This window comes from Neopelma chrysocephalum, unplaced genomic scaffold (genome assembly GCF_003984885.1).
Source record: "Neopelma chrysocephalum unplaced genomic scaffold, ASM398488v2 Primary Assembly neopelma1_116, whole genome shotgun sequence".
NCBI lineage: Eukaryota > Metazoa > Chordata > Aves > Passeriformes > Pipridae > Neopelma > Neopelma chrysocephalum.
The window spans coordinates 2,347,638-2,372,542 of record NW_020897778.1 but is presented as its reverse complement, the minus strand read 5'-3'; the positions used below and the strand labels follow the sequence as shown (position 1 = coordinate 2,372,542).

The 24,905-nt window shown below is 52.4% G+C and overlaps 1 protein-coding gene across 1 annotated transcript in view; it reads left to right on the top strand.

Moving 5' to 3' along the window:
• The window catches only part of RBM19 (RNA binding motif protein 19), a gene marked incomplete at its 3' end in the record, with an annotated part of 55,935 nt that extends 31,032 nt beyond the window's left edge, over positions 1–24,903 (top strand). Inside the window, exons 22-24 of the mRNA XM_027696722.1 lie at positions 11,262–11,367; positions 18,040–18,160; positions 24,890–24,903. Of these exons, the coding sequence (XP_027552523.1) occupies positions 11,262–11,367; positions 18,040–18,160; positions 24,890–24,903 (241 nt within the window). The remainder of the gene's footprint in view (positions 1–11,261; positions 11,368–18,039; positions 18,161–24,889) is intronic.
• Between the last annotated feature and the right edge of the window lie 2 nt (positions 24,904–24,905).

Below are 24,905 nucleotides of genomic sequence, written 5' to 3'. Positions count from 1 at the left end.
GGCAGTGACTTGGTGGCTCCTAAGCACTGGTCCTGCAAGGTGCTGTGTGGGGGGAGAATTGTGGCTTAGGAGTGTGAGCTCTGCAAAAGGCTTTGCAGGCATTGGAGGCTCTGGTTGAAGTCCATGCAAGGATTGAGATTTCGTGAGGTTTGGGGTATAAGGGTCATTACTTCTGTCATTTTTACATCTCAGGCAGAGCTGCCACGGGAGGGTGGTTTGATCCTGGTGTGGTCTGTGGAGGTGGGGGAAGACATCCTTTTTCAGTTGTCCTGATAGAGCTGGTCCTTTCTCCAACAGACTTGAATGTCTTTTGTCTCCCCCAGGAAAAAAAAAAATTACAATAGGATTAAGAAGAGAACCATTGGTTAGATGAAATCAGAGAATCTGAGAGTGGCCAAGGCCCAGGCAGGGCTGGCCCATGACAGCAGAGGAGAGGAGAGCCCTGCTGTGACCAGGACCAGCTCAGAGCTCTGTGAGGTGACAAAAGAGGAGAGAAGCAGCAGGAAAACCTGAATAATATTAGAGTAGGATTTTCAAGCTCTCTCCTGGTTTGGGATGACCTCTTTGGTCACATATGTCCACCAGGAGTTATCTTTAAATCCTCTGAGTCACCAGCTCACACTCTTTTGGGATGACTTTTAAGCCTCAGCTCCCTTTCAGAGTTCAAGTCCAGCAGTGCTGTTTAAATCTGGGGCTTCCTGAAGCTTATGGTGTTCCCTGTGCCAGCTCCTCACCTTCCCCTGTGCCTTGGGAACTGGATTGGAAGTTGTGAGCATTGAGATGGAATATTTCGCAAGGAAATCTGTTTGTGCTTTAACTAAATAGTGAATTATCGTTGTCTTTAAAGCGTGGAAATAAATGAGGATAATAGGCAGGTGTCTTGTATGGGAGATGTCAGCATGCTCAGCGAGTCCTGGGAGTTTTTCCTCGGTCCCCACAACTCTAAAATAGGTTTATAAGAATAGATAGATTAAAAAGAACTCCCCACCCCAATGGTAGACACTCTTCTATCAGCGAGGACCAGGAAACAAAGCAGGATAGATGTGAACAGATGTGACTCTGCCTGTGGGCAGGCACAGGTAGGAATTGACCCTCAGAAGAGCTGAAATCTCACTTAGCTGTCAGACCAGAAAGATGGGAACAAATCAGGAGATGACTGAGCCCATCCCTCCATCCAAAAAGCATGGAGAGGCTGCTGGGTTGGTTCTCTGCATGTCCCACCTCCCGGTTCAAGGGCTCCAGGGCTGGCTCTCCTCCCCTCCGCTGTCCCCACCTTTCCTTTTGCCACGCTGCCCCGTGAAATTCCAGCCTGGGAACCGGCTCTGTAGGGCTAAATTACTGTGACAGTCACACCATAGCAACTGTACCTGTCTGCCTCCACGAGCCGGGGAGCTGTGGAAAAATAATCATGGATTGGGAGGAGCGGGGGGCCGAGGAGGGAAGGGAGGCTGCAAGGCAACACTGCCACTTCCTCCAGCACCACAAATCTCTGCTGTCCAGGGAAGAGAAAGGCCCCTTTTAACACCAGCCTTTAAAGCAAATCTCTTTAAGGAATCGACCGACGTTAAACCTTGCAAAGTAGGATTAAATGCGGCAAAATTAAGAAACCAAACCTGGTTGCAGCACCTAGTTAGAAATGACTTAAGTGGAGGGATATTAAAATTTTAAAGCTTGCTGCTGTGCTGGTGATGGAGGATTTAAAAAATAATAATTACTGTTGTGGGTTTGTTGGTTTTTTTTTCTCCTTTTTGCTTGGTTTTCAGGATTGGTTTCTCTCTGTTTAGTGTGCAGCCTAATTGCGTAATTACACGATAGACTGGAGTAGAATTTAGTGCCTGTAATACCAGTTATAAAGAAGAGCCCTAATTATGTATATCTTCTCAGGTAAATAATACATCAGGGGCATGGAGTGGCCTAATTACTGTTCTGAAAACCTGCCTAATGACTAATTTACTTGGAATTTCAGAAAGCTTTTGATAAGGTCCCTCATAAGCAACTGTTAAGGAAAATAAATCGAGAAGGGGTAAAATGTTTTGCTATGTTTTTAAACAAGCCATTTAAGCGATGGGAAGCAGCCACAGCCTTCTGGTCCTGCATCCTGAGGAGAGGGAAGGTCCCACGGCTGCCTCTTGGTCTGGAGCCAAAGCTGTCGTGTTTCTGATCCCACTTTGCCGTGAGTTCCAAGGGAGACTCCTACCAAAGTCCACTAAAAATAGGATTTGCTATTAACAGGAGTCTTGTGGGTAAATTCACAGCTCCTTGGAAGAAGCTCGTCCATGTCCTCACAGTCTCTGGCATTGGTCATGATGTTGAGCATCTAAATAATTTTTGAAGATCTGTGCCAAAAATTCAATGAATTCAAAGACAGCTGAACTTTGCTTAGTTGTCTGCAGGCAGGTATGGGAAGCAAGGGCAATCCAAAAGCTGGACCATCTTCCCCAGGGCTGGTTTCTGGGTGGATCTTGTGGCCTTCTCCATTTGCTGGAGCTGGGACCAGCACTGCTGTTACTCCATGGAGTGTGGGAGGCACATCAGGGAGAGGCGGCTGTGAAGCTTAAATCACAACCCCCCACTTTGCTTTCGGGTCTCTTCTGGGAGAAAGCACAGCCTTGTGTTTCCAAGTGGAGGAGCCACAGAGGGGATTAGCACCGAAGGGTCCTTGGAGCAGCCACGGCAGAGATAAAGCTGGTGGATCTTTGTGCCTCACCAGTGACATGCTAATTGGCTTTTCTTCCCAGCAAACTCTGCAAATGATGCTCTTTAAGTTGCTGGCAAGACGAACAGTTGCTGTGACAGGTGTGCCGAAAGCACCGTCTGGATGCAATTAGAGAGAGCGTCCCGGAGACATCGGATGGAGCCGGGCACATCCCGGGGAGTCTGTCCTGCTGCCCCTCCTCTGCCAGGGGCAGGGCTGCTTTTGGAAAGCATTGGTCACTTCTGGCTAAATTTGGGGGGTTCAAGGTGGGAATTGGGCTGGTGTAGGACTCCTACAAGCCTGGTGGAAATAGAGAAACGGGGAAGGGTGTTATTTGTGCTGCAGTGGCAGAAAGGTGGAAAATTCCACTCTATGGCAAATCAGAGATTCTCCACGTGGGACAGAGTGGCTTCACACTGACAGAGGGCAGGGTTAGATGGGATATTGGGGAGGAATCCTTCCCTGGGAGGGTGGGGAGTCCCTGGCACAGGTTGCCCAGAGAAGCTGGGGCTGCCCCATCCCTGTGAATGTTCAAGGCCAGGCTGGACAGGGCTTGGAGCAACCTGGGCTAGTGGAAGGTGTTCCTGCCCATGGCAGGGGATGGAACAAGATGATCTTTAAGGTCCCTTCCAACCCAAACCATTCCATGAGTCTATGACAGGGAGGGGGTGGCCATCCAGGCTGGACACTTTGTGTCCCACCACCGCAGCCCTCAGCAACCTCTTCCTGTGGGCCTTTCTCTGCCTCCAATTCTCCCAGCAAAGAGAAATCCCTGGGTGACTTCTCTCTCTTACAAGACCACTTTACCCATTTGCAGCACTTCCAGCTTTCCTGCTGCTTTTGCCACGAGGCTTTTGCTTTCTCTCTTGTACCAAATTCATGTTGCACAGGATTTATTTTTTTTTAATCACAAGTCTCTCTGTGGCCTTCATGGATCAGTCGAAGTGTTGTCTGTGTGTGTGAGGTGGGTGGGCAGCAGCTGTGGATTTGCAGGCAGTGAGCTGGAAAAATGGGAGAGGTGAGGTATTCCAAGAGCACCTGTGTGGGGAGCAGAGGCTGGAAAGGGGCTTGGGGTCTCCCCATTTCCTCCCCAGCGTCACTGCTGGCTACTGAGCTCCTTAGGGGGCTGCAGCATCTCTTAGTGGTCACTTCTGCCTTATCCAAACCTGATGGTCATCACCAATCCTGGAGAGATTCCTGACTTGAAAATGCCATTCTCGATTTCTGTGGGCCCTTTACATAGGACTCCTGTTTGAGAAACCTTGTTTCAGAGAGACCCCTATCTCTGGGGAGATTTGAGAATTTCTCCCTGTCCCTTCACTTTGTTGTTTCACTGCCCTGTCAAGCACTTAAAGATTCCAGGGAATACATTGTAGGTGTTTTTGGGGGAGTATGACGTTAAATGCTGGCTGGGATGAGGTTGCAGCACCCTGGGAAAGCAGCTGCCTCTGGAGGGGCTGTGTGACCCTTTCCTGCCATCACTCAGTAGTGCAGGAGAGGGACAAGTGGGAATCACCCATATCCAGCAGAAAATACAGGATGCATTGGAACAATCATTATTCCACATGAGCTGAGGATACAGGCTTGAACAGCTCGGAAATCTTGTCACGACGAGGCTTCCCACAGCTCCAACCCAAAGGAGGCAGGGCTGTGCTTTGTTCAGGTGGTACCTCACTGCATCCATGACTTCCAGCTCCTGCCTGGAAATGCTTGGTGCCAAAAGGAATGATTTGGGAGGAAATGCTGTGGCTGAACTCAGACAGTTGCCCTCGGTGCTCGGCTTCCCTCGGTGTGGGTGAGCAGGAGGGAGCCTGGCTTTGGACCTGCCACAGGAGGCTCTGTGCAGCATGGACAGGAAACTGGGCTCAGAAAGGGGTCCATCACTTGGAGCAGCCAAGCTCAGAGAGGATGACAGCACTTATCCCAGCAGCATGAGGCTGGCACTGAAAAAGAGGAATCACATAGAGCAAAGCCCGGTTTTGCTGCAGCAGCAGATCAAGAGGCCTCCAAACAAAGGCAATGCTCCTGGGCAAGGAGCAGAGGAAGCTGGAAAAACTGATGATCCATGTAGTAAAGAACAAGGCACAGACATGGCTGTCCCCCTCCTGTGTCCTGCTGGCTTTTCCTAGGGATTTTGCAGGTGGTTGATTATCCAGCAGGTCTGTCCAGTGCCGGCGAGGAGTGGGAGTGAAGGAGCAGCTCTGCAGTGGGGACCTGCTTCCCGGTGTCACTTCATCCATGCAGCCGTGGGCTGAGGGTCCACTGGGACACCTGCTCTGCTGACAGGTCCCTCCACCCGTGGCTCTTCCAGAGCTGGAGGCAGCAGCAATTGGACTTGGCTCGGTGCATCCAGAGGCTCCTCTCCCGCCTTGCCCTCCTGCGCCTTCATTTGCTAATTTTCAGAGGTTACCGAGGAGACATTATTGATGATGATGATGATGATGATGGTAATAGGGGAGATAGGTGGCAGATTAATTCCTGAACTCTCTAACAGGATTTAAGCTAACAAGAGAGGAAGGCTTTTTTCCTCCCTCTTTCCTTTCCCTTCCTCCTTTCAGGTATTTCCTGTGCTGGGGATAACAACACCAAGGAGTGTTAAATTGGCTCTGAATGTCCACCCCTGGCTGTCCACATTCTTGTAACGATTTCATTAGCTTGAATTATCCACGTTATTTTCTTGTAATGGGATTAGCTGTACTGGAGTCAGCTGAAGTCCTGGAGCGGGAGGCGGGAGGGACCTTCCACTGCGTATTCCATTAACTCCCTCATGCAGGGGGTGGAACTGGCCATGGCTCAGCCCAAGGGCAAAACCATTTGCCAGGGTCCTGCGTTCCTACAGGAGGAAGAAAGAAAAAGGAACATTATTATATTTTTTTTTCCCTCCCCCTTATAATCATCGAGTGGGTGCAGAGGCAGAGACTGGCAAGGCCGTAATTTTCTGGGGGAGGGAAGGTCCCGTTTGGGGGCGGGGGGGGGAAATAATAAAATGAGGGCGACCATTGCAAAGCAATTGAGTGAATTCTGCTGGGCTGACGTGTGGCTGCAGCCTGCTCCTGGGGCTGAGGCTGGGAAGGGAAGGGCTTGTGTCTCTTTTGGACTTGTCATCCCTGCCCAGAGCCATCTCTGATGAGCGGTCACGCTGCCTGGCTCATTCGCCTGAGCTCTGTCCTAGGGCTGCCAGCAGTCATGAGGGGGGATTTAGGCAGTGGCAGGGCTTGGGATGGGAAGGCAGTGAGAGGAGGAGAGGAGGAGGAGGAGGAGGTGGTGGCAGTAGATGGCAAGCAACAAGAAGGTTGGCAGCCTTGCTAGAGGTTTTAAGGTTCAGTTTTTTCAACACGTTATTGCTGGTTTGTTTTTCTTGAAGGGATATAAAGGGGGATTTAGGATCCCCCCATGCAGTGGGACCTCTGTACACATCTGCAGAAACCTAAGGGGGAGGTTTTTGTTTGTTTTCCAAGAAGTTCTGCTCTCCTAGCAGTGGACAGTGGTTGGTCTCTCCAACCATGGCATGGATTCATGGTGTCAGTTGTGCTTTCCCCTACAGAACTTGACAACTCAAGAGTCTTTATTCAGCTCATGGCTTAGGGTGCACCAAGATCAAGCGTGATGAACACATCTGTGTGTTTGGGACTTGAAAATACCAACCAGGGATGGACAGGTCTTGGCCTGACCTGAGGATCTTGCTGCTATTTGAGACAGGGAAGGTGTTGAAATACAGGGGTTGCTTCCCAGTTGGAGAGATGTTCACAACTTCTTGGGAAGAAATTCTTAGGAAGAAACTGTTCCCTGGGAGGGCGGTGAGGCTCTGGCACAGGTTGCCCAGAGAAGCTGGGGCTGCCCCATCCCTGGAAGTTTCCAAGGCCAGGTTGGATGGAGCTCTGAGCAACCTGGGATGATGGATAGTGTCCCTGCCCATGACAGGGCATCGGAATGAGATGAGCTTTAATGTTTCTTCCAACCCAAACCATTCTGTGATTCCGTGTTTAACCTGATCCAGAGGTGCCTGTCCCGTGAACAAGTGTGTGTGAGTGGCTGTCACTGCTGCCTGAGGCTGTGATGGGGCCAGACTTACACACTGGGAGCTGAGGGAGGGTGAGGAGAGATTTGGGAGCAGGGACAGAAATTTGAACAAAACCCAGTGGGAGAGGAGGAGCTGTGAAAAGAGGTGGAGTCCGTGGCAGAAGAGGACTGGTGTGCCTGGCAATCCTGGGGTGGAAGCACAGAGGGTTTGGGGCTGTGCCTGTCACAGGAGAGCGATGATGGAAGGGGAAGGAGCTGCCGGCTGGAACTTGCCTGTCATGCTGGCACAGGAGGGAAGAGGGTTTCTGGAGACCACCTGTATCCCTGTCCTCCTCTGTCCTGTGTCTGCTGGGCTGTGTTGGTGAAGGATGTGCAGGCACCTTCTGGTGAACAGGCAAAGCCAAGTGAGCAGTGTGTTGTCTCCGAGCTGGAATGTGCTCTGTTTAATAGCAATATAATGTCCTATAATTAGCAGGCAAAGGACTTGCCTCCCAGCTGGCCTGTGCCAGAAGGATATAATTACAATCCCAAGGAGTGATGTTCCTCTGACCTGCAGCCAGCTTGCAGTGTACATCTTACAGCATGGAGGAGAAATCTACTTCTCTTCCCTCTGTTCAGCCAGGGAAGCGGGATGGCTGCGGCACCGCTGGAAGAGCTGCCAAAACATTGGGAAAGCAGCAATGCCATGTAGAAGTGCTGGATCCCCTGTGGGTGGGAGGGAGGGGATGTCCCTTCTGGCGTCTCTTGGAACATCCTGTGTCTCTGCTGAGCTTGGAATGGGTGCCTAGTCAGGGGAGAGGCTGTGGCTGTCTTTATCCTGCAGCCCTGCAGATTGTCGCTCAGCCAGGGCCAGAACAGGCCTTTCCTGGTTTCCCAGTAAATCTGGATCAGCATAAAACAAAGGTTCTCATTTAGGAAATAGTAGTTGCAGTGTTTGCTCAGGGCTGTCATCCCTTCCAGCCAACAGAGTGAAAATGTGCCAAGCCTGGGAGAGCGAGCGTAGGCACGGGGACGGAGTTGCCAGCCTGGCTGGCAGGATTCCTGCAGGGAGAGGGGAGCCCAGGCAGAGCCCTGTGCCCAGACCCACCCCACACCTCTGCCCTCCCCTTCAGGCCCTGGCCCCACTTGGGAATTCAGGGAGCAGCTGTTTGGACACCATTTTTCATGCTATGTGGGGAAGGAGGTAGTGGAGCAGCCGTGTGCATGGCAGCTCACCAGGGGCTTTGCAGTCCTGCCACCTCTGTGGGAAAATTCTTTGCTTTTGCCCCCTTCCCCTGCCCCAACCTGCCTATATTAATTGTGAACAGCTCCATGGGGGAGGTCATTCATACAAGAGATTTGGTTTTACCACCCACCTTGGCTGCACTCATTACAGGTGAGATTCAGCCCAGTGTGGTACCACCAGAACTGTGGGAGTGTCCTGCCAGAAATCCAGCCCCAGTGGGTCTGATGGGGACAGGATTCACCAGGAAGGAGGTTAGGATCTTATGCAGAGTTAAGCCAGGCTAACTGTAAACCAGACAATGTCTCAAGATGGAAAGGGCTTTGCTCCCACAACCACCAGATCCTTCAGCCCTGGTGCAGGGGCTCAGGAGCACTTGGAGAAGGCATGGATGCTGGTGGGTACAAATCCAGAAAGCTCTCAGGTTTCACACTCACACTGACTCCAGGAGCTTCCCTGTAAACCATGGTGCTTGGGGTGAGGAGCCTGGCATGGTGCTGTGCTCCACACCAGCAGCAGGGTTTGGTGCCAGCTCTTTCTGGTCTCTGTCCAGTTTGACAGGAGAGGCACATCAGCTCCCAGAGGAATCCCCACCCAGGGGCTGTGTGGGTTTTTTCACTCCATCTGTGCCCCTTGGAGCTCTGTGCTGGAAGGGGAAGGAGCTGGCAGTGGCACCAGGTCTGAGCTGCTGTGATCCCCCTGCCTCCCCAGCCATCCCAACCCCTGGGAGGACGTGTTTTCAAGCAGCTCAATGGGGTCTTATGGAAGAGCTCCCTCCTTCCCTCCTGTTTCACTGTGCTCTGGCTTTACTTGGATGATGTGCTCCATCCCTTTTTCTTCTGCCATCCCCACTCCTGTGGCTTTGACTGTGGCGTGATCCATGCACAGCCATCCCAGAGCTGGAAGGCTGCGGCACGGATGCAGCTGGAGTGGGAACAAACACGTCAGCACCTGGCTTCCCTGGGCACTGCGGGGGGTAATTGGGTTCCCTCTGCCTCTCTCCCCCCAAAACCAGGGGAAATAATTGGAAAAGAGAGGTGTGAGTCTCTGCCTGGCACTGGAGAGGAGAACATTAAAGGCCGGAGCTCTCCACTTCATTCGCAGCTCCCGGGATGGTAATTGCTGTGTTGTGGTTTCTAATTAGCGCCGCAGTGGGGGGGACAACATTCTGCTCCACAACCCCAGTGGGGTCAGCCCTGTCTCCACTGTGCCCCTCAGCTCTTCTCAACCCCCCCACTCTGCCTGTTCCCCAGATCCACCTCTCCGTGCTGGGTACCGCTGTCCTTCCCCCCGAGCCGTCTGCCCGGGGAGATGCTCGTGGCATCAGATCCCCACCACCTCCACGTCTCCCAGCATGGGTGGCTTGGACTGGTCTGAGCTGGGGAGGAAGGAAGAGCTGACTTCTCCCACCTCTGCCCAGGCTCATGGGGGTTAGCACAGCTTCCCTGGGACCCTCAGCCTCGGGGTCCTGCTCCTGTGGGCACCTCCTTGCCCATCCTGTGTCAAAGGGACACGTGGTGTTTCAGCACACAGAGTGAGTGTTGTCTGAGGCTTCCCTTTGACCAAGCACTCTGGTCCGGTTCCTTTAATGAATACTCTGCTCCCTTGCCAATGCCCATGATGTTTTCCACAGAGAAATAGGTCGGAGCAAGAGCTCCCCTGCCCATGCTTCCCATCTTTCCTAGCTAGATGGTCATCTCCTTGGGCCACAAGCTCTCTCCTTACCTCATCCTTAACCCAACCGTGGCATTTGAGATGCTCCAGGGCTGCTCCAAGCAAGAGGAGCCACCTCTGCCGCTTTGGGGGTCCCTGTCACCCCCACCCCCTTGCGGGAGGACCCTCCTGCTGCTGGAAACCCCAGGGTGCCCCTGCTGCTCCCCAAGCAGAGCATCCCCACCAGCCGACAGCGGGGTTTGTTTGTTTGTTTGCGCAGCTCCAGCTCGGAGGGAGCAGGAGGGAGAGAGGGAGGGAAAGCTCCGAGCAGGAGACGTGCAGATTCATTTCGAGGCTTCATAATGGTACATTTACACACCACGTTGCCTAAGGAAATTGGGTGGATGAATGCCTGGTCATGCTGCCAGTGCACCAGGTTAACTCCCAGGATTTAGCTTATATCATTTCATGAGAGCATTTATGGCCTTTACTGTGTTTATTCCCAGGTGCTCTTTGGCACTGCTGTGTCCCAGGCTCCTTTTGTGTATGCACGCCTGTGTGTAGATTTTCAAATAAAATAACACATCTCTTCAGACCTGGGCCACATTAAATATTTATTGCCTGTAGTTTGTGCATATGTGTTTGATAAATGGGTGTGTGGGGAGGGGAGGAGAAGGGGAAGCGGGAGCTCAGCGGCAGGGAAAGCTTTGGCTTTGTCCTGGAATTTCTCCAGGGGATGGCACTGGAGAGGGTTGTCCAGCGAGCGCTGCCTTTGGGGCTGTTTTCAGGCTTTTTGGGCAAGGTGGGATCCCTGGTGGGATGGCTGAGTGCTCAAGACACAAGTTCTTTCCCTGGGGACTGGTGTGTTGGGACAAGGTTCCTGCTGAGCACAGGTGCTGCCAGCTCTACCCCACAGCAGGAACCCCCTTATCTCCCTATTCCTGACTTCCCATTGACACTCAAAATGACTGAAATGCTGTTGGATCTAGGGATTGTTGTGCAGGGCTTGGGTCTGCTGGATTTGCCTGTTTCCTTTTGTACATTCAGCAAGCTTAAATAAAACCAGTTTATTCCAGTCCAGAGACTGGATGGGAAAGGCTGGTACCTGACTGAAGTGTTAGAGCAAGGAAATTCAGCCTTAAAACTGATGCCCAGCATCCATGGAGCAGAGGGATGAAACCTTTGTGTCCCCAGACACCTCTGGAGATAAAGTGGTTATTCTGGAAAGACATTAAGCCCATGTGGGGCTGTTCTCTGTCTCATACCCATATCCTGTGCACTCCAGCCCCTCTCCAGAGGTGCAGATAAATCTGTTTTGGTGGGAATTTGGAGAAGCCCCATCTCCTGGTAACCTGGAGATGCTCTTTGCCCACCCTGAACAGGGCAGGGCATGCAGGCTGGATCTCCAGAAGGGAGGAGAAGCACAGCACTTATGTAAAAGAAGTTTTTTGCTTTGTTAAGGTTTGTGACCAGTAAGGATGATCCTTGAAATCCAAGCTGAGTCTTTAGCTGTTAGTAGGTGCTTTGGACATGGGGTTTACAGGGAAGCAGAGTGGCTGCAGGACACCCAGACCCAGACTCACCTGAGTCCACAGCAACGTGGGTCTGCAACCAGCACTGGTTCTTCCCTTGATCTCACACTGTCTTTGCTTTTCCCTCTCTGACTCACAGCACCTTTGGAGAGCTGAAGACTGTCCGGCTGCCCAAGAAAATGGCAGGAACAGGATCCCACCGAGGCTTCGGCTTTGTGGATTTTGTCACCAAGCAGGATGCCAAGGTGAGCTTCCTCTCTGGCACCTTCCCTGCCAGGTCTTGGAGAAGACAGGGAAGGGAGGCTCTGTCCTGCTGAGGCTTATCCCAGGTTTGGAGCAGGCTGTTACCATTCCCAGCAAAGCTGCACTGAGGCTGAAACCACCACAGGCAACCACTGGAGGTTGTGTGACAGAAACCCCAGCCTAGGCCATGATGGGGATAAGTTTGGTGTAACTGATCAAATGGCTAAAAATTCTTGTAATATAGAAGGACAGGAGCTTATTTTTCAGGTTTGTCAGCAGTAAGGTGAACATTAACACATCAGGAAATCTCTGTACTTGTCCCAACTTCACCACCACCTTGGTTTTAGGGGAGTTTTGGATATTGTGGCTGTTTACTGATTTGTAAACTGCTCAAGGCTTGTGTTCATCAGTTCCTCTGTGTGTTTTGAGACCCCTCCCATGAGCAGCCTTACCCTGGTGCTTTCATAGTGAGTGTACCAGAAGATCAGGAGTTGTGAATTGGTCTAGTTCGTTTTTTTTAAAGCTTTCCTGTGTGTTTAAGTTCCATACTTGCAGCAGAAACAAGGGGATTGTAGCCTGTCTGACAATATCCTGCTCTTACCCTTTGCTAGAGGTTCCAGAGCAGGCTGGCTCAGGCATGAGCTCTGGTGCACTGGGTAAAGAGGGTCCTTGTCCCTGCTGTGAGCTGCTCTGTGGGCACTCCCAGCACTGGAGCAGGGTGGATTTCATCCTGCTGTTGGTTCCTGGTGATTTGAGCAGTATCTGGAAGAGGGTGGTTGTAGGCACAAACCATGGGATGTTATTGCTGAAGGGAAGGGACCACGTGTCTCCACTGACTCCCCAAGACTCCAGATTTTCCAGACTGTGAGCAGAGATGAAGGAGAGAGGAGGGGGGAGCCAGCATAGCCTGTGTTTATGTTTTTAGACAGGATTCATTGATCCAGGATCACAAGGGACTATTAGATCATCCATTCCAGTCTGACCTCCCATATAACACAGTACATGGAGTTTCTTTGTTAGTCCTGTATTGATCCTAATTCAAACTTCCCTCTGCTCAGCTTTCGTCCTCCCCTTGAGGACCTGCTGGCTGGGCAGCCTGGGGTGCAGTGAGCCCCCCAGGAGCCTGGTTCCTCTCCCTGCACCGCGAGCTGTGCCCGTGGTTCTTCTCAAAGTTCACCTCTGCCTCACTCCACAGTTGTTCAGGCTTTATTCCTGGTTTTTGAATTAATCTTTTACTAAGGAAGCTTTAGGCAGTTGATGGAAAGGTGCACAGAGGGACCTGGCTGGTTTTTCATTGCTGCTCTGTTTGGGAGGGGGGTGAGGCAGCGCTCACTTTTCTGATGGTTTCTGGAGGAAACAGGCACAGGCTCAGTGTTTGCCTCCCCTTTGGATCCCTTTTCATCCCAGTGGCTGATTCCAGCTGCACTGGAGAACTAGGAATCTGAGTAGTAGTGGCTGGTGAGGGGAGTGAGCCAGGCAGGGCTCTGGATCAGGGCACTGTTCCCAAAGCTGCGGGATTTGAGCGTGCAGGGAACAAGTTGCCCTGTGGAAGAGCTCTCAGTGGGGTTTTTCTTCTTTTCCAGCAAAGCAGCTCTTCTTCCTTCTCCTTCCTATTTTTTTCTACCCTCATCTCTTTGAGGGATTTAATTGTCTCACAAGTGGCACATCAAGTACACTCCATTGGCCGTCTGGAAAAGGATGCACAGTGTATTGATGAATAGGATCCTGAATATTGTAAACACGGTCATAATTGGCTTAGAGTTTATTGCTTAGTGAAATGAGAGAGGAGGGGAGTGGGCCCAGAGACCTCTGAGCTGAATAGCTGTGACTGCCAGTGACGTTTTTTGCTCAGAGTGGTAATCTGGAAATCGCTTATAAGCATCTTATAAAACATGATGGGTTTGTAATAGAATAGTTGGGCTGCCTTTGTTGGGCATTTAAAGCCTGTGACCTCCCATGTTTGTCTTTTTCTCTCAACAACCACGGCTGCTGTGGGAGCGCACACGGAGATTTTCCAAAGCCAGGATAGGGATGCAGGGCTCCCCCTCCGAGCTCACTGATGCTGTGCCTGCAGATCTGTCCCATCAGGCTTGGGTTTATCTTCTCAGCCCCCCCTGATGCTCTGCCACCTGCTCGAGGAGGGCCAGCCCTGCCAAAAGGTGTTGTCCCAGGAGAGGTGAACATCAGGCTGTGAGTCACCTTGGCAGCCAGGGAGGTGACAGGCTGTTTGGTATCCTCAAAAAGAGCACAGTGCTTATGGACAAGGCTGAGAAGGAACTGTTCGTGTTTGTAACCCCCCAGGCTGGTCTGTTAGCCTTTGCCTGGGGTCTGACCATCCCCACAGGGGGGTTTGTTGCAATGTCAAAGGATTTAAGTACTGATTTAAACACACCCAGGCAGCAAATCCTGGGCCTTACTGCACCATCTCCTGAGCATTATCATCACTGCTGGGTCACTCCTCACAGCCCACAACAGCTGTGACATTCAGGCAGGGCACGGGATGCTGCTGGTGGCAGCACCTTCTGCCCATCCTCTGCTCATCCTTCAGAGCCCCAGTCCTGGCTTTCCCACAGTGATGTCTGTGGCCGGGCCTGTCTCTGGGGGCATTTGACGGCTCCCAGGGTGATGGATGGACCTCGACTGGGAGTGTTACACCACTATCAGATGGAATTAGCAGCCCTCTCTCTCCTGTGTCGTGAACATTTACCAGATCACAGCACGCACATGTGCGACACCCGGGAATGGGGAGGAACCCACGGCAGAGACAGCAGCGGGAGGGACAGAGTGATGTTCACAAAGAGGCTGATCCAGCCTTTGTTTTTAAACCTCCAGTGCCAGCTGGCCACTAGCTGGGAGTGCCTGGAAGTTAGGGATGAGCAGGGGAACTTTGATCCACTGGCAATAACAAAATAACTCCCTTTAAGGAAGCACTAACCATTCGCATTTCCTGATGTTCCCTGTGCAGAATCGTTGTGGAATTGTTTTTATTTTTGAACTATTAACTAGAAGCCGAGTTTCCACTTTTCTCCCCTGTTGATATAAAAATACATCTGGTCTCCAAATAGAAATTGCCCATTTGGGAAAGACAGTCGACACTTTAAAAAATGCACACACACGGAAGGAAAAATCCTTGTGTGCAGCTGGCATTGCAGAGAGCATCCTCAGTTGGGACTGGTTCTTGCAAGGAAGGGATATTTATCAATCTCCTAATGTTGTTGACCCTTTGTCCCTCTAATGATTCCAGCCCGAAGGCTCTTCGGCTTGAGTATTTAATAGGGCAAGGGGGAATCTATAGGCAGAGCAGCCCTGTCCTCCAAATTAATACAGCAGTCAGGGTTGGAGCTGTCACACTCGGGGGTGACAGACACCATGGTCCAGTCTCTGATCTCTGCCTCTCCCTCGCCCTGGCACAGCAGGCTCTGCTCCAGAGCTCTGTCTGGCTCATCCCAACAGCCCGGGCTTCATCTGAGTTTATTGGCCACCCTTTCGATTTGAAATTTCCTTTCTGAATCCCACAGACATTTTTAAGCTGCTGTTCCAGCCTTTCTCTGTCCACTTTTCCCTGCTCTGTCCACCTCTCCATCCACTTCCTGGGCTCTAGCCCTGCCCAAGCTGTACTTGGAGGTAGCGACGATATCCTGCCGTGCTGAGGCGGAATGTTGAGCTCGAGCCAAACTCTGCAAAATCATATTCAAAAAAATGTTCAGAAATGAAATTCTTAAGCATGCTCACATGCTGTTTTCTAAGGGGAGAAGACCACAGGTTTTTCATGCAACCCCTAAAAGCAAAAGGGGCCTGTGAGGAGGTTTGACAGGGAGCTGCGGCCTTCGGTGTGGCCTGGCAGTGGGTGTGTTACCAAACGCAGCTTTAACAAAATCCTTTTTTGGCATTTAAAAAGGAGCCTTGTGTGGCAAAGGCTCCCCTTTTCTTAAAGGTGTAGGAGGATGTGAGGCTGTGGGAATTAGAGGTCTTTTCTGGTGGGTCTCTCTTGAGTGGACACCACACCTCTCTTTATCCCCCGTTGGGGCACAGCTGCACAAACCTCTAGTTGTTCAGTGCTTGGGTCCTCAAAAGAAGTGTCCTGGGAAGGGAGATGCTCAGGTGGAGGAACTGCACCCCAAAAATAGCTCCTGCCTCCAGCCCCACATTCTGTGAAAGCCAGCCTGCTTGTCCTCATTTCATATTTCTCACCTAATTAAAATATTTTTTTTCCCTCCCTATCTTTTCATTTGGAACAGCAGCAGTGGCAAATTTCTTCCTCTCGCTGGAAGATTTCCAGCAGTGTGGATGTATGGGAATAGCATTTCTCCTCTTCATCTCTTTGTCTTTTAAATCATCAGTGATTTCTCTTTTTTTGTCCCCCTGAAAAAGTCTTAATTCCTCTCAGAGCAGTGAAGAGCTACATTTCATTTTTTAGCTCTTTTTCCAAAGAAGTGACACTTGTGTGTTTGTCACCTGAAATGTGCAGCTTCTCTCCTGCAGCCTCAGCTCTGGGAGCTTGTCTGGAAAACAGGTCAGCACAGGCTGGAGCTTTCCTTCATCCTGGGTGCAAACCAGCTCATTTTGGGAATGTGTTTGGCCGGGAAGGGCCGGTGTCACCAGGCTGCTGGCAGATGTGTCTCTCCCAGCGGGTTTCTTTCATGCAACACAAGTTGATGGCAGCATCTGTCTTCCCTCTTGCTCCATGACCTTTCCCAGTGCTGCCAGCAGAACTAGAGGATGGCTCATCCCAGACTGGGCTGAGCAGCTGTGTGTGCCTGGTGAGGCGTGGAAGCAATCCTGCAAGGAGGAGGAGGAGGAGGAGGTGGCAGAGAAGTGGCTCAGAGGACGAGAGACCACCAAGCGCCGCCTGTTACACCCCGTTCCTCACGGTCTGCCCTCCTCCATGACCTGCTGCAGAGCACAGAGCACATCCAACCTTCCTCTTCCTTGTGCTCTGGGAAGTGAGGAATTAAAAAGTATAAATTGACAAATGAAACCCAGCGATTAGAGCTGCAGTTGTCTGCCAGGCTTTGGAAGAGGCTTGTTCTGCCAACCTAAACAGCCATCACAACTCCCTCCCGCCGCCTCCCCCCCTCCCGAGTGTTTATTTAAGCCAACACATTGCTCTGCTAATTGGAAGATAGGCCTTTAAAACACAGCAGCAGCAAATAAAAACAGCTGTAGCTTGCAGCCCTTCCGAGAGGAATGTGCCTCCCAAAAAGGGGCCACCCTCTGGGGTCACCCCAGGGAGCTGGTGGCAGCTGGACAGTGGGAATCTCAGCCATGGTATGGAACTGGTGGTGCTGGTGCTCCTCATCTCTCCTTTTTATAGCAAGGGAGAAAGGGATTCAGAAGGGGGGGGAAATGCAGTTTACTGAGTGCTGGTCACTGGAAGTGGGGAGGTTTTTGAGTTTCATAACCCAGCAACTCAAAGAGGGTCCTGGCTGCTGAGGAGCAGTTGTGGGCAGCAAAGCCTCTTGCAGGAGAAGCCCCTCTGCCCAGACATGTGGCATCTGGGGACAACCACAGTGGTTCAAAGTTGCCACTTAGCAAATGGCTCAGAGGAGAGGTCTGGGCTTCTCCAGGTCAGCTTTGGTGCTGTTTTGAGGGCCTCCAGATGAGAGGACAGGTCCCTGTTGGACTGCAGAGCATCTTTCTGTGATCCTATAACTGCTGTATTTGTTCCAAGGATATGAGTTTGCAGAGCTAATCCCAGCCTTAGCTGGGGCTCTTAAAAGAGTGTTTGGGGCGTTTCTCTCCCCCTGTGCCCAGCCATGTGTCACGTTACTGTGGAGTACTTTGTGCCTGGGGATGAAAATACTTGACCAACATGTTTGTGTATTTGCATTATGGGCCCGACTCTGCTCAGTCCTGGATTTCCTTGAAAGTCTGTGGGAAATAAGGACAAGGCCAAACTTCCCTGGATGGAGTTGCTGTTTTCTGAGTGTCTCTGCTGGTTGTCTTCAGGCATAAAAAGCCATCTGAACTCTGTGCTGGCCGGCAGACTTGTATTCCACATCACCAAGAGCTATATGGATGTTATTAAGCAGGATCTAACAATGAGGAAGCCTCTGGATTTCTATGACATAGCAAATCACCATAGGCAGAAAGAGCAGAGGACTTCTCCAATGGCTTCTGCTCTGCCATATTTGCTGCCACTACAGCCAATATCACAAGATGGTTGGCGAGAGGAAGGCAGCTTTCAAATTTCTTGCCCCTGAGCAGAAAGGAACCTCTCTGCTCACACCTGAGCCGTGCTTTCCTGTGTGCCAGCAGAGAGCAGGATGGTAGAGAGTCACGAGATGTCCCATGAAGGCCCTGGTTTGTTGCTGACCCCCCTAGTGCTGCCCCAAGGCTCGACAGCCTTTTCAGGCTGCAGCTTTCCCAGCTCAGGTGTGGTCCCATCCTTGAGCTGCTCCCTGTGCTGGATTTCAACCTGTTCCCATGAGCAGCAGCCTGAGGGAATGGCGATGGGTATTTGCTCTGCTGCAAGTACGTAGAAGATAAATGATCCAGTCAAAGCCACTGATGGAGATGAATCCTGCCCCGTCAGAGCAAAGCGCTCAGAGTAGGATGTTCTCTGGTGGCCTTTTAGCTTCAGGGCAGAGGGAGGGACATCTTTGCTTTTCCTTATGTGAGCCCGTTCTTATTTTCTCTTTTAATTTTTATTTCTTCTAATCTTAACTCTGCAGAAAGCCTTCAACGCCCTGTGCCACAGCACACATTTGTACGGCCGGAGGCTGGTCCTGGAGTGGGCAGACACGGAGGAAACGCTGGAGGCCCTGAGACGGAAAACAGCAGACCATTTCCACGGTAACACACAGCATCCTTCTGGCCTGTCACTACAGCCTGGCTGGCACCATCCCATCTGGCACACACTGCTGGTCCACGCCAGCCCTTTCCCTGCTGCTGCCGGCTTGTTGGAGCTGGCAGGTAGATGCTGGAGCCTGAGGATGCAGGGGGAAGCAGGAGGCAGCCAGGCCAGGGCTTTGTCTGACAGCTCTGTGTGTGTGAGCTGCTTAACTCTCTGTGTGCTGGCACTGCTGAGGCACCTCAGTGCCACCTGCCACCACAGTGCCTTTGCTCCGTCCCCTGGCACCCCAGGGTGCTCCAGAGCTGGGGATGAGCTCTGTGCACGCAGCACACGAACTAAAAAGGACCAATAATTTGGCCATGGGTTGAGATGCAGAGAGGGCTGTTTGGATCAGGTTGAGAATGGCAGCCCCGCAGATGACAGCACTGCAGGCTCCTATTGACAGCCATCGACAGGCACAAATGCATTGCTTGGCAAATATTTATGTAGGAAGGGCTCCCCTGGGCTGGAGGGCTAAGCTGGAGATCAATGTGCTTCCTCCTGCATCCCCTCCCAGCCTCCCCTCTCCATCACCACATGCCCATGGCCCGGGGGTTTGGCAGGAGCAGTTGTGGGGCTGCACATCACAATCCCTGGTGATGGACGAGCAGCACGCCTCGGTTATTTAGTGATCCTGACTCCAGCAGGGTCTGGCCACGTGTTCCTGAAATAGTATGTGCAGGGCTGGGGAAGCTGCAGGTTGGTGCTGGAAGGCCTGAGGGTGGGTAAAACCAGAGAGGTGTGGAGTAAAGTGCTGGGATCCAGGGGCTGTTCTCCCACGTGGTGCCAAAGAGGAAACTAGAAAGAGCACAGTGGTATCCAGGCACATGTAAGAGCCTGGATGTGCAGGAGGCAGTGGCGAGGGTGGGCACAGCTGGGGGTTGGATGTGCCCACCCAGAACCCAGTGCTGGAGGGGGGACACATCGTGCTTACTCACAGCAACATGAGTCTCCACCTGGGTGGAGAAGGCAGCAGATGTGATGTTTCATGCACCCAGTTTTATCTTCAGCATCACCTTCCCTCCTTTCTACTCTGTTCATCCCAGGGGGAAATAAATAGTCTTGGATTTGGGGTCGTTGCAGACTCACAGCAGATGCTGGCTGCTGCCTGTGAGCTCTGCCACCTCCCCCAGGTTTCTGTCTGCCTTTGCTCCAGCCTCCTTGTCTGGGCTCTTCCTCACCGAGCTGGAGACTCGAGGAGAGCAGCAGGAAGAGCATTTTCACATCCCGAGGGGAACGCAGCCTCGGAGCTGAAGTGGCCCCAGGGGCTCGACTGAAAAGCAGGAGCCAGGTTATCACTCCCCATCTTTAGGGACGGGGAATGGGATGGAAGCAGCAGCCACTGCTGTGCTCCAGTCTCGAGGGGAGAGCAATAACATGCAATGATTCCAGCCCTGGCTGGTGCACAGGCACATCCTCCGCTGCAAAACTGCCGGCAGCTGATCCTGCGGCAGAGGGACCTGCCGGGAGCAGATCTCCGTAACAAAGCCAGGCTGGGGCACACGGCGGGCACTGCCCAGTGCCTGGGACCAAGTCTCGGCCTCTCCACACCGCCCTGACAGGCTGGAGGGTCACAGGTGGGATTTTATTTCCTTGGGAAGTGTTCTTTCCTGATTTCGAGGTGGGTTTCTGGCAGCGATGCCCAGTGGCTCCGAGGTGGGGGGGAGCTGCACCCTGCCCCTCTTGCTGTGGGGATGCAGAGTGTGATAGTGATAAAGAGGGGAAAACAGCAGCCACCACTCTGCCTGCAGCCCCCATGGGGATGCTCCTTCACCTTTCCTCCCCGGTGCAGCTGGAGGCTGGTTTTCCCACAGGGAGCACACGCAGCATTGCTGCCCTGCCTTGCATCCTTCACCTTTCCTCCTGGGTGTAGCTGGAGGCTGGTTTTCCCACAGGGAGCACACACAGCATTGCTGCCCTGCCTTGCATCCTCCCTGCCCCTGCAGCCACCACTCAGCTGGGCTGAGACCACACATCTCATTGCACTGGTGATAACAGTCCAAGTGCTGTCAACCAGAAACCAAACTTGCTTCTTCCTACTCATACCCATTTCCCCCACTCTCCTCTCCCCAGGAGCAGCTCAGACATCCCTGTGCTGCTCATGGATGTCCCCCTGAGTTTTTCCCTCCCACCTCAATGTGGGTGACTTGTGAGGGTCTTTTCAGAGCTCTGCAGGCTGCAGTGGCCAGGCCCATCTGGTCTCTTACCTCTAGGTAGGAAGAGACTGAGCTGATAATAGGAAAGAAAAGATAATTTAGAGTCTTCAAGGCTCAGGAAACAGTGAAGACTGAAGTCCCTTGTGTTCTCAGCTGGTCTTTGTCCCCAAAAGTCACCACTGCTGCTGTCTTCAAGTTGCTCCCCAAGCCAAGCCCAGCCAGCAGTGCCTGGGAAGCAGGATGTGGAGTCAGATGCCATGTAAAGGCACAGTGTAGTAGATGAGGTTGGCCTTATCCCACTATCCATCTCAGCTTATTCCTTGCTTCCTGCCCTGAACTTCTTTGCAGGGTTGAGCGTTGCTATCTCATGGGGGAGCCTCTGTCATTTTTCCTTTCTCTGCAAGTTTTCTCTGATCCTTTTGGACCTGGAGACCTCCAACACCACAAGCCACCCTTGGTGTTGGAGAAGCTGCTCTTGCCATTTGTATCCAGCTGTGCTGGCTTGCTGTGCCATGGGTACAGGGTGACATGTCACCTCTGTTGCTCCTGGCTCTTTTCCTGGTTATTCCACAGAAATAAAAGCAACCAGGGAGCATACCAAGGACTTTGCACATGCCAGAGGAGGTCACAGGACAAAGGACTGAGCCACCTTGATCTTACAGGTGTCTTGAGTAGCAGCAGCCAAAACCCCTTATCCAGCAGCTTCAGTGTCATCCCCATCACCTTTGTCTTAGCAAGGAAAGACTCTGGAGTATTTCCAAGTCCAGACCTGGGCTGTGAGAGACGTGTCCTACCACTGATTGCTCTCTGCTACAATTATGTACCTAATTTCTAGACACCATTTACAGAGATTTGGCTTCCAGTTCCAGGGCTCTGCTGTTATTTGTTAAGTTAAAGAGAGGTCTGGGCTCCCAAATCTTTTTTTCTATGCAGGCGTTTGCCATGGCAATCAAGCCACTTCTGAGCCATCTTTTCAATAGGTCTAATAGATGCAATAAAATGGAATAGGCGTCCTTCCCATTTTGTGTAGTTTTCAGGTCATTCTTTATGGCTTGTTCTGAGGCTTTGTAATGTTCCACGAGAAAGTGAGGACCTCAGAAGTGGTCACTGACTGCCAGAGGTGGTTGGTTTCAGTAATGCTGTCAGGAGTGAAGCCACAGCTCAGCTCTGATGCCTGGGACTGCAGCACTGCACTCCACACTGGCTCTCCTGCCTCCCCAAGCACAGTCTGTAAGAGCTTTGAGGCCTTTTGCTCATTTTTGAGATCACCTTCTTTTCACCCTGAGGCAGGAGCATCTTATATTAGAAAACAAACAGCCACTTTGAGCTTTAGTTGCACCCCACTCGTAATTTGGGGGGATCCACTGCTGCAAGGTGTGCAGAGAGCCTGAGAACTGGGCTGGTGACAGGGGAGGATTTGGTGCTGCTATGGATAAATTTATCTGCTCTAACTTGGTAAAGAGAAGCCAGGGAAAGGTTGGCCAACAGCTGTCCTTGGGGTTTATAATCCAGCTCATAACCTGAAGCAGGGTTGTGGCAGGTGCTACATCAGGGCAGTGAGGGATGACAAACCCTGCCACCCACAGCATCTTGGCTCCTGAGTGGGAAACAAGGAAAACAAGAATCACTGATGTCCTTGAAACCACCCCCCAGACAGCGACAAAGGGATCCCACTGCCCTGCAGCTGAATTGCCAGCCCTGGGGTGAGAGGCAGATCTGGATCCATGCCCTGCACAGGAAGCAGCATTCCAGGGTCGCATCCAGAGCCCCGCTGCTGACCTGCACATCTCCTGCACCCCCCCAACCACACAACCACAGCCCACCAAAGGTCTGCGAGCGGCTCAAACCCCCTTTTCTCCCCTGCTTGCCCAGGTTGCTGCTGCAGCTCCAGCCTGGCAAGCCTTGCTGGGGGCAGGTTTGCGAGGGAGGCAGCGATCCCGCTCTCCCGGGAGCCCGCAGTCCGTGCAGGGAAGGTACTTGCTCCCAATCCAGCTAAATTACTATTGACTTGTGTTCTCTGCGCTTCACAAACATCACACTCAGCCGGCTCCAGCGGGGCCGCCGGTATCCTGCCAGGGCTAACTTGGGAAGCCAGCTGTGCTGGGCCGTTTTCTCCTGCTCTTTCCCATCGATCAAAGAATTAAATTGACAGATGGGGAATTTTGCGCGAGACGCGAGAAAGGGGAAGGAATGACTTGTGGGGGATTTTCTTTTTTTTAATAGGAAGGATGGGGTGGAAAGAGGGGAGGGTGAGTGAGGGAGCTGCGTGAGGAGGGGGTTGCAGTTGTGAGTGTTTCCAGCGAGGGCCCTGCTCAGCAGAGGCTGTGGGTGGGTGTAAAGCAGCAGAGCCCCACTGCGGCTCATCCCTGTTTACTGGAAGTTGGGGGTTTGCAAGGGAAGGCATGTTCCACTCTGGACCTGATCCTCCCTGGCAGGGTGGGAAAAGTCTTCCCTGTCCCCATCACCTTTCGGGTTGCTCCTCCTTTGGCCGCAGCCCCCCAGGCTGCTCCTTTTCCCTCACCTCCCAACCGTTTGGCCTCCCTTTTTTCTCCTTCCTTCTTCTCTATTTTTTTTTTTTGCTTTTAGAATTTTTTTAAGAGAGCATCTGTAACTAATGCAAACACATGCCGTAGCCGGAGAGTAAAACCCTGCAGGATTAGCGTGGCATCCGCAACCCTGCCACGTTCTAATCCCGTGGTAATCCCCCTCTCGGCCCACCCCCGCCGGCTTTGGCTATTGTTTAAAGGAAGCAAATGGGATCGTTAGCGGGCAAACCTTAACCAGCTTGGAGCAGCAGAACGGAAGTTGAACCAATTCGCTTCCCCACCCTCCTGGGTTTTTATTTTCCCGTTTTCCTCCGTGTTACACGATGGGAGAATGTTCCCGGTGCTCCCCATGGCCGAGCTGGTGAATCTGGAGGATGCAGTGGGAGGCATTTCCCCTGCCAGCCCCCAGCCCGTGCCACAGCAGGTCCTGTGGGTCCAGCACTCTGCTTCGGGATGCTCCCTTTTCATCCAGCATCCCACGTCCTGTCCTCCATGCAACCCCCATCATTGCTTCCATGCAGGCTTTCTGCGTGGGACACTTCAGGGTGTGGTGGGGACGGGGTGGCAGGTGCAGGACACACTTCCCTGCAATGGATTTGGGAGCTGAGGCCACGGTTGATGCCGTTTCCAAGCGTGAGGGCAAAGTAAAGGCAAGGGAGAACTGCTGAGCTGGCACCTTCCTCCAGGGTGGGTTATCCCTTGTGCCTTTGGGTGATTGAACTGGGAAGAGCCGCTGGAGGGTCTTGGGGGTGGCACCTTGTGGTCCCTCTTGGCTCCCCTGAGCTCAGCAGGGTGGGTGCTGGGAGGGGAGCAGGGTCCACCAGCACCCCTGTCCCCAGCCTGTCCCCACAGCCCCCGGGGGGAAGGGAGGCAGATTCTGGCTCTCTGTCAAAGAATTAATTGAAAAATAAAATCATTAGATGGGAACTCCAGAAATGCAAAATTGTTGGGAGTTGGGGGGAGGTGGAAGGGGGGGATGTGAGCTTTTGTCAGGTTAATTTCTTCTGTATTGATGTTTTGTGACATTTACTTGTTGTTTATCTCCCGCAGCAGCTGTAATACTAAAAGAAAATGCACAGCTTGTTCCATTTATTTATTTTACACCTTTTCTTTAGTCCTATGGTATGTTTGTTTGTTTGAGAAACCCAGCGAGGCTTTTGATGTCTGAAAGCAGGATTTAAACAGCTGTTCTCCATGTGCTGCTCGCAAGCGAGAGCCGCTGGCTGGGGAGCGAGCGGGGGGAGAGGGGGCTGTGCCATGGCTCCTGCCAAGAGGGCATTTCTTGCCCACCAGAGAGGGGGGTGTTGGCCTCAGAACAGGGGCTAAATGGCTTTGTCACCCTAAAGTGGGGTTGGGATGTTCACTCAGGTGCTGGCAGCCCCCAGGGCTGGCTGTAGCATCCGTGGGGAGGGATACACAGTGCTGCACCCCACGGGAGTTTAAGGAGCCAGGGGGTCACAGGGCAGTGCTGTGAGTGTGGGGCAGGAGAAGCAAAGCAGGGACATCCTTGCCCCAGCTGTCTGGGCAGAGCCAGGTGAGGGATGTGGACTGGACTGTAGGAATTGTATGGCCTCAGTGAGAATGTTGGTGGGTCTGTGTTGGTTGGTGGTGTCTGAGTCGGTCTTGCGACCACTTTTCCACAAGAGATGGGTGAATTGGGGTGAACAGGAAGGGCTGGCATCACCAGTGAGCCTGTTGGGCTGCTGGGGCTGTTTGCTTTCAGCAAAGCCTGTGAACTAAAGCACACGTGGAAGGCAGAGAGTCACAGCTCCAGCCATGGTGCCCTGCCAGGACCTGGCTGGGGAGGTCAACGTGATAGTTGAGGGGCTTTACCTGGAAGGAGGATGAGGGGACTGGAGGTATCCTGCTACCTCCAGCCCCCTTATGCCCTCCCATATAAATGAGCTGGAGGTGAGCTGTGTGTGAGTCCAGGTTGTAAGTTTTGCTTTTCTTCTTCTCCCTTTTGCTGCCACCTGGGCCTGGACAGACTCCCCGAAGAAGAA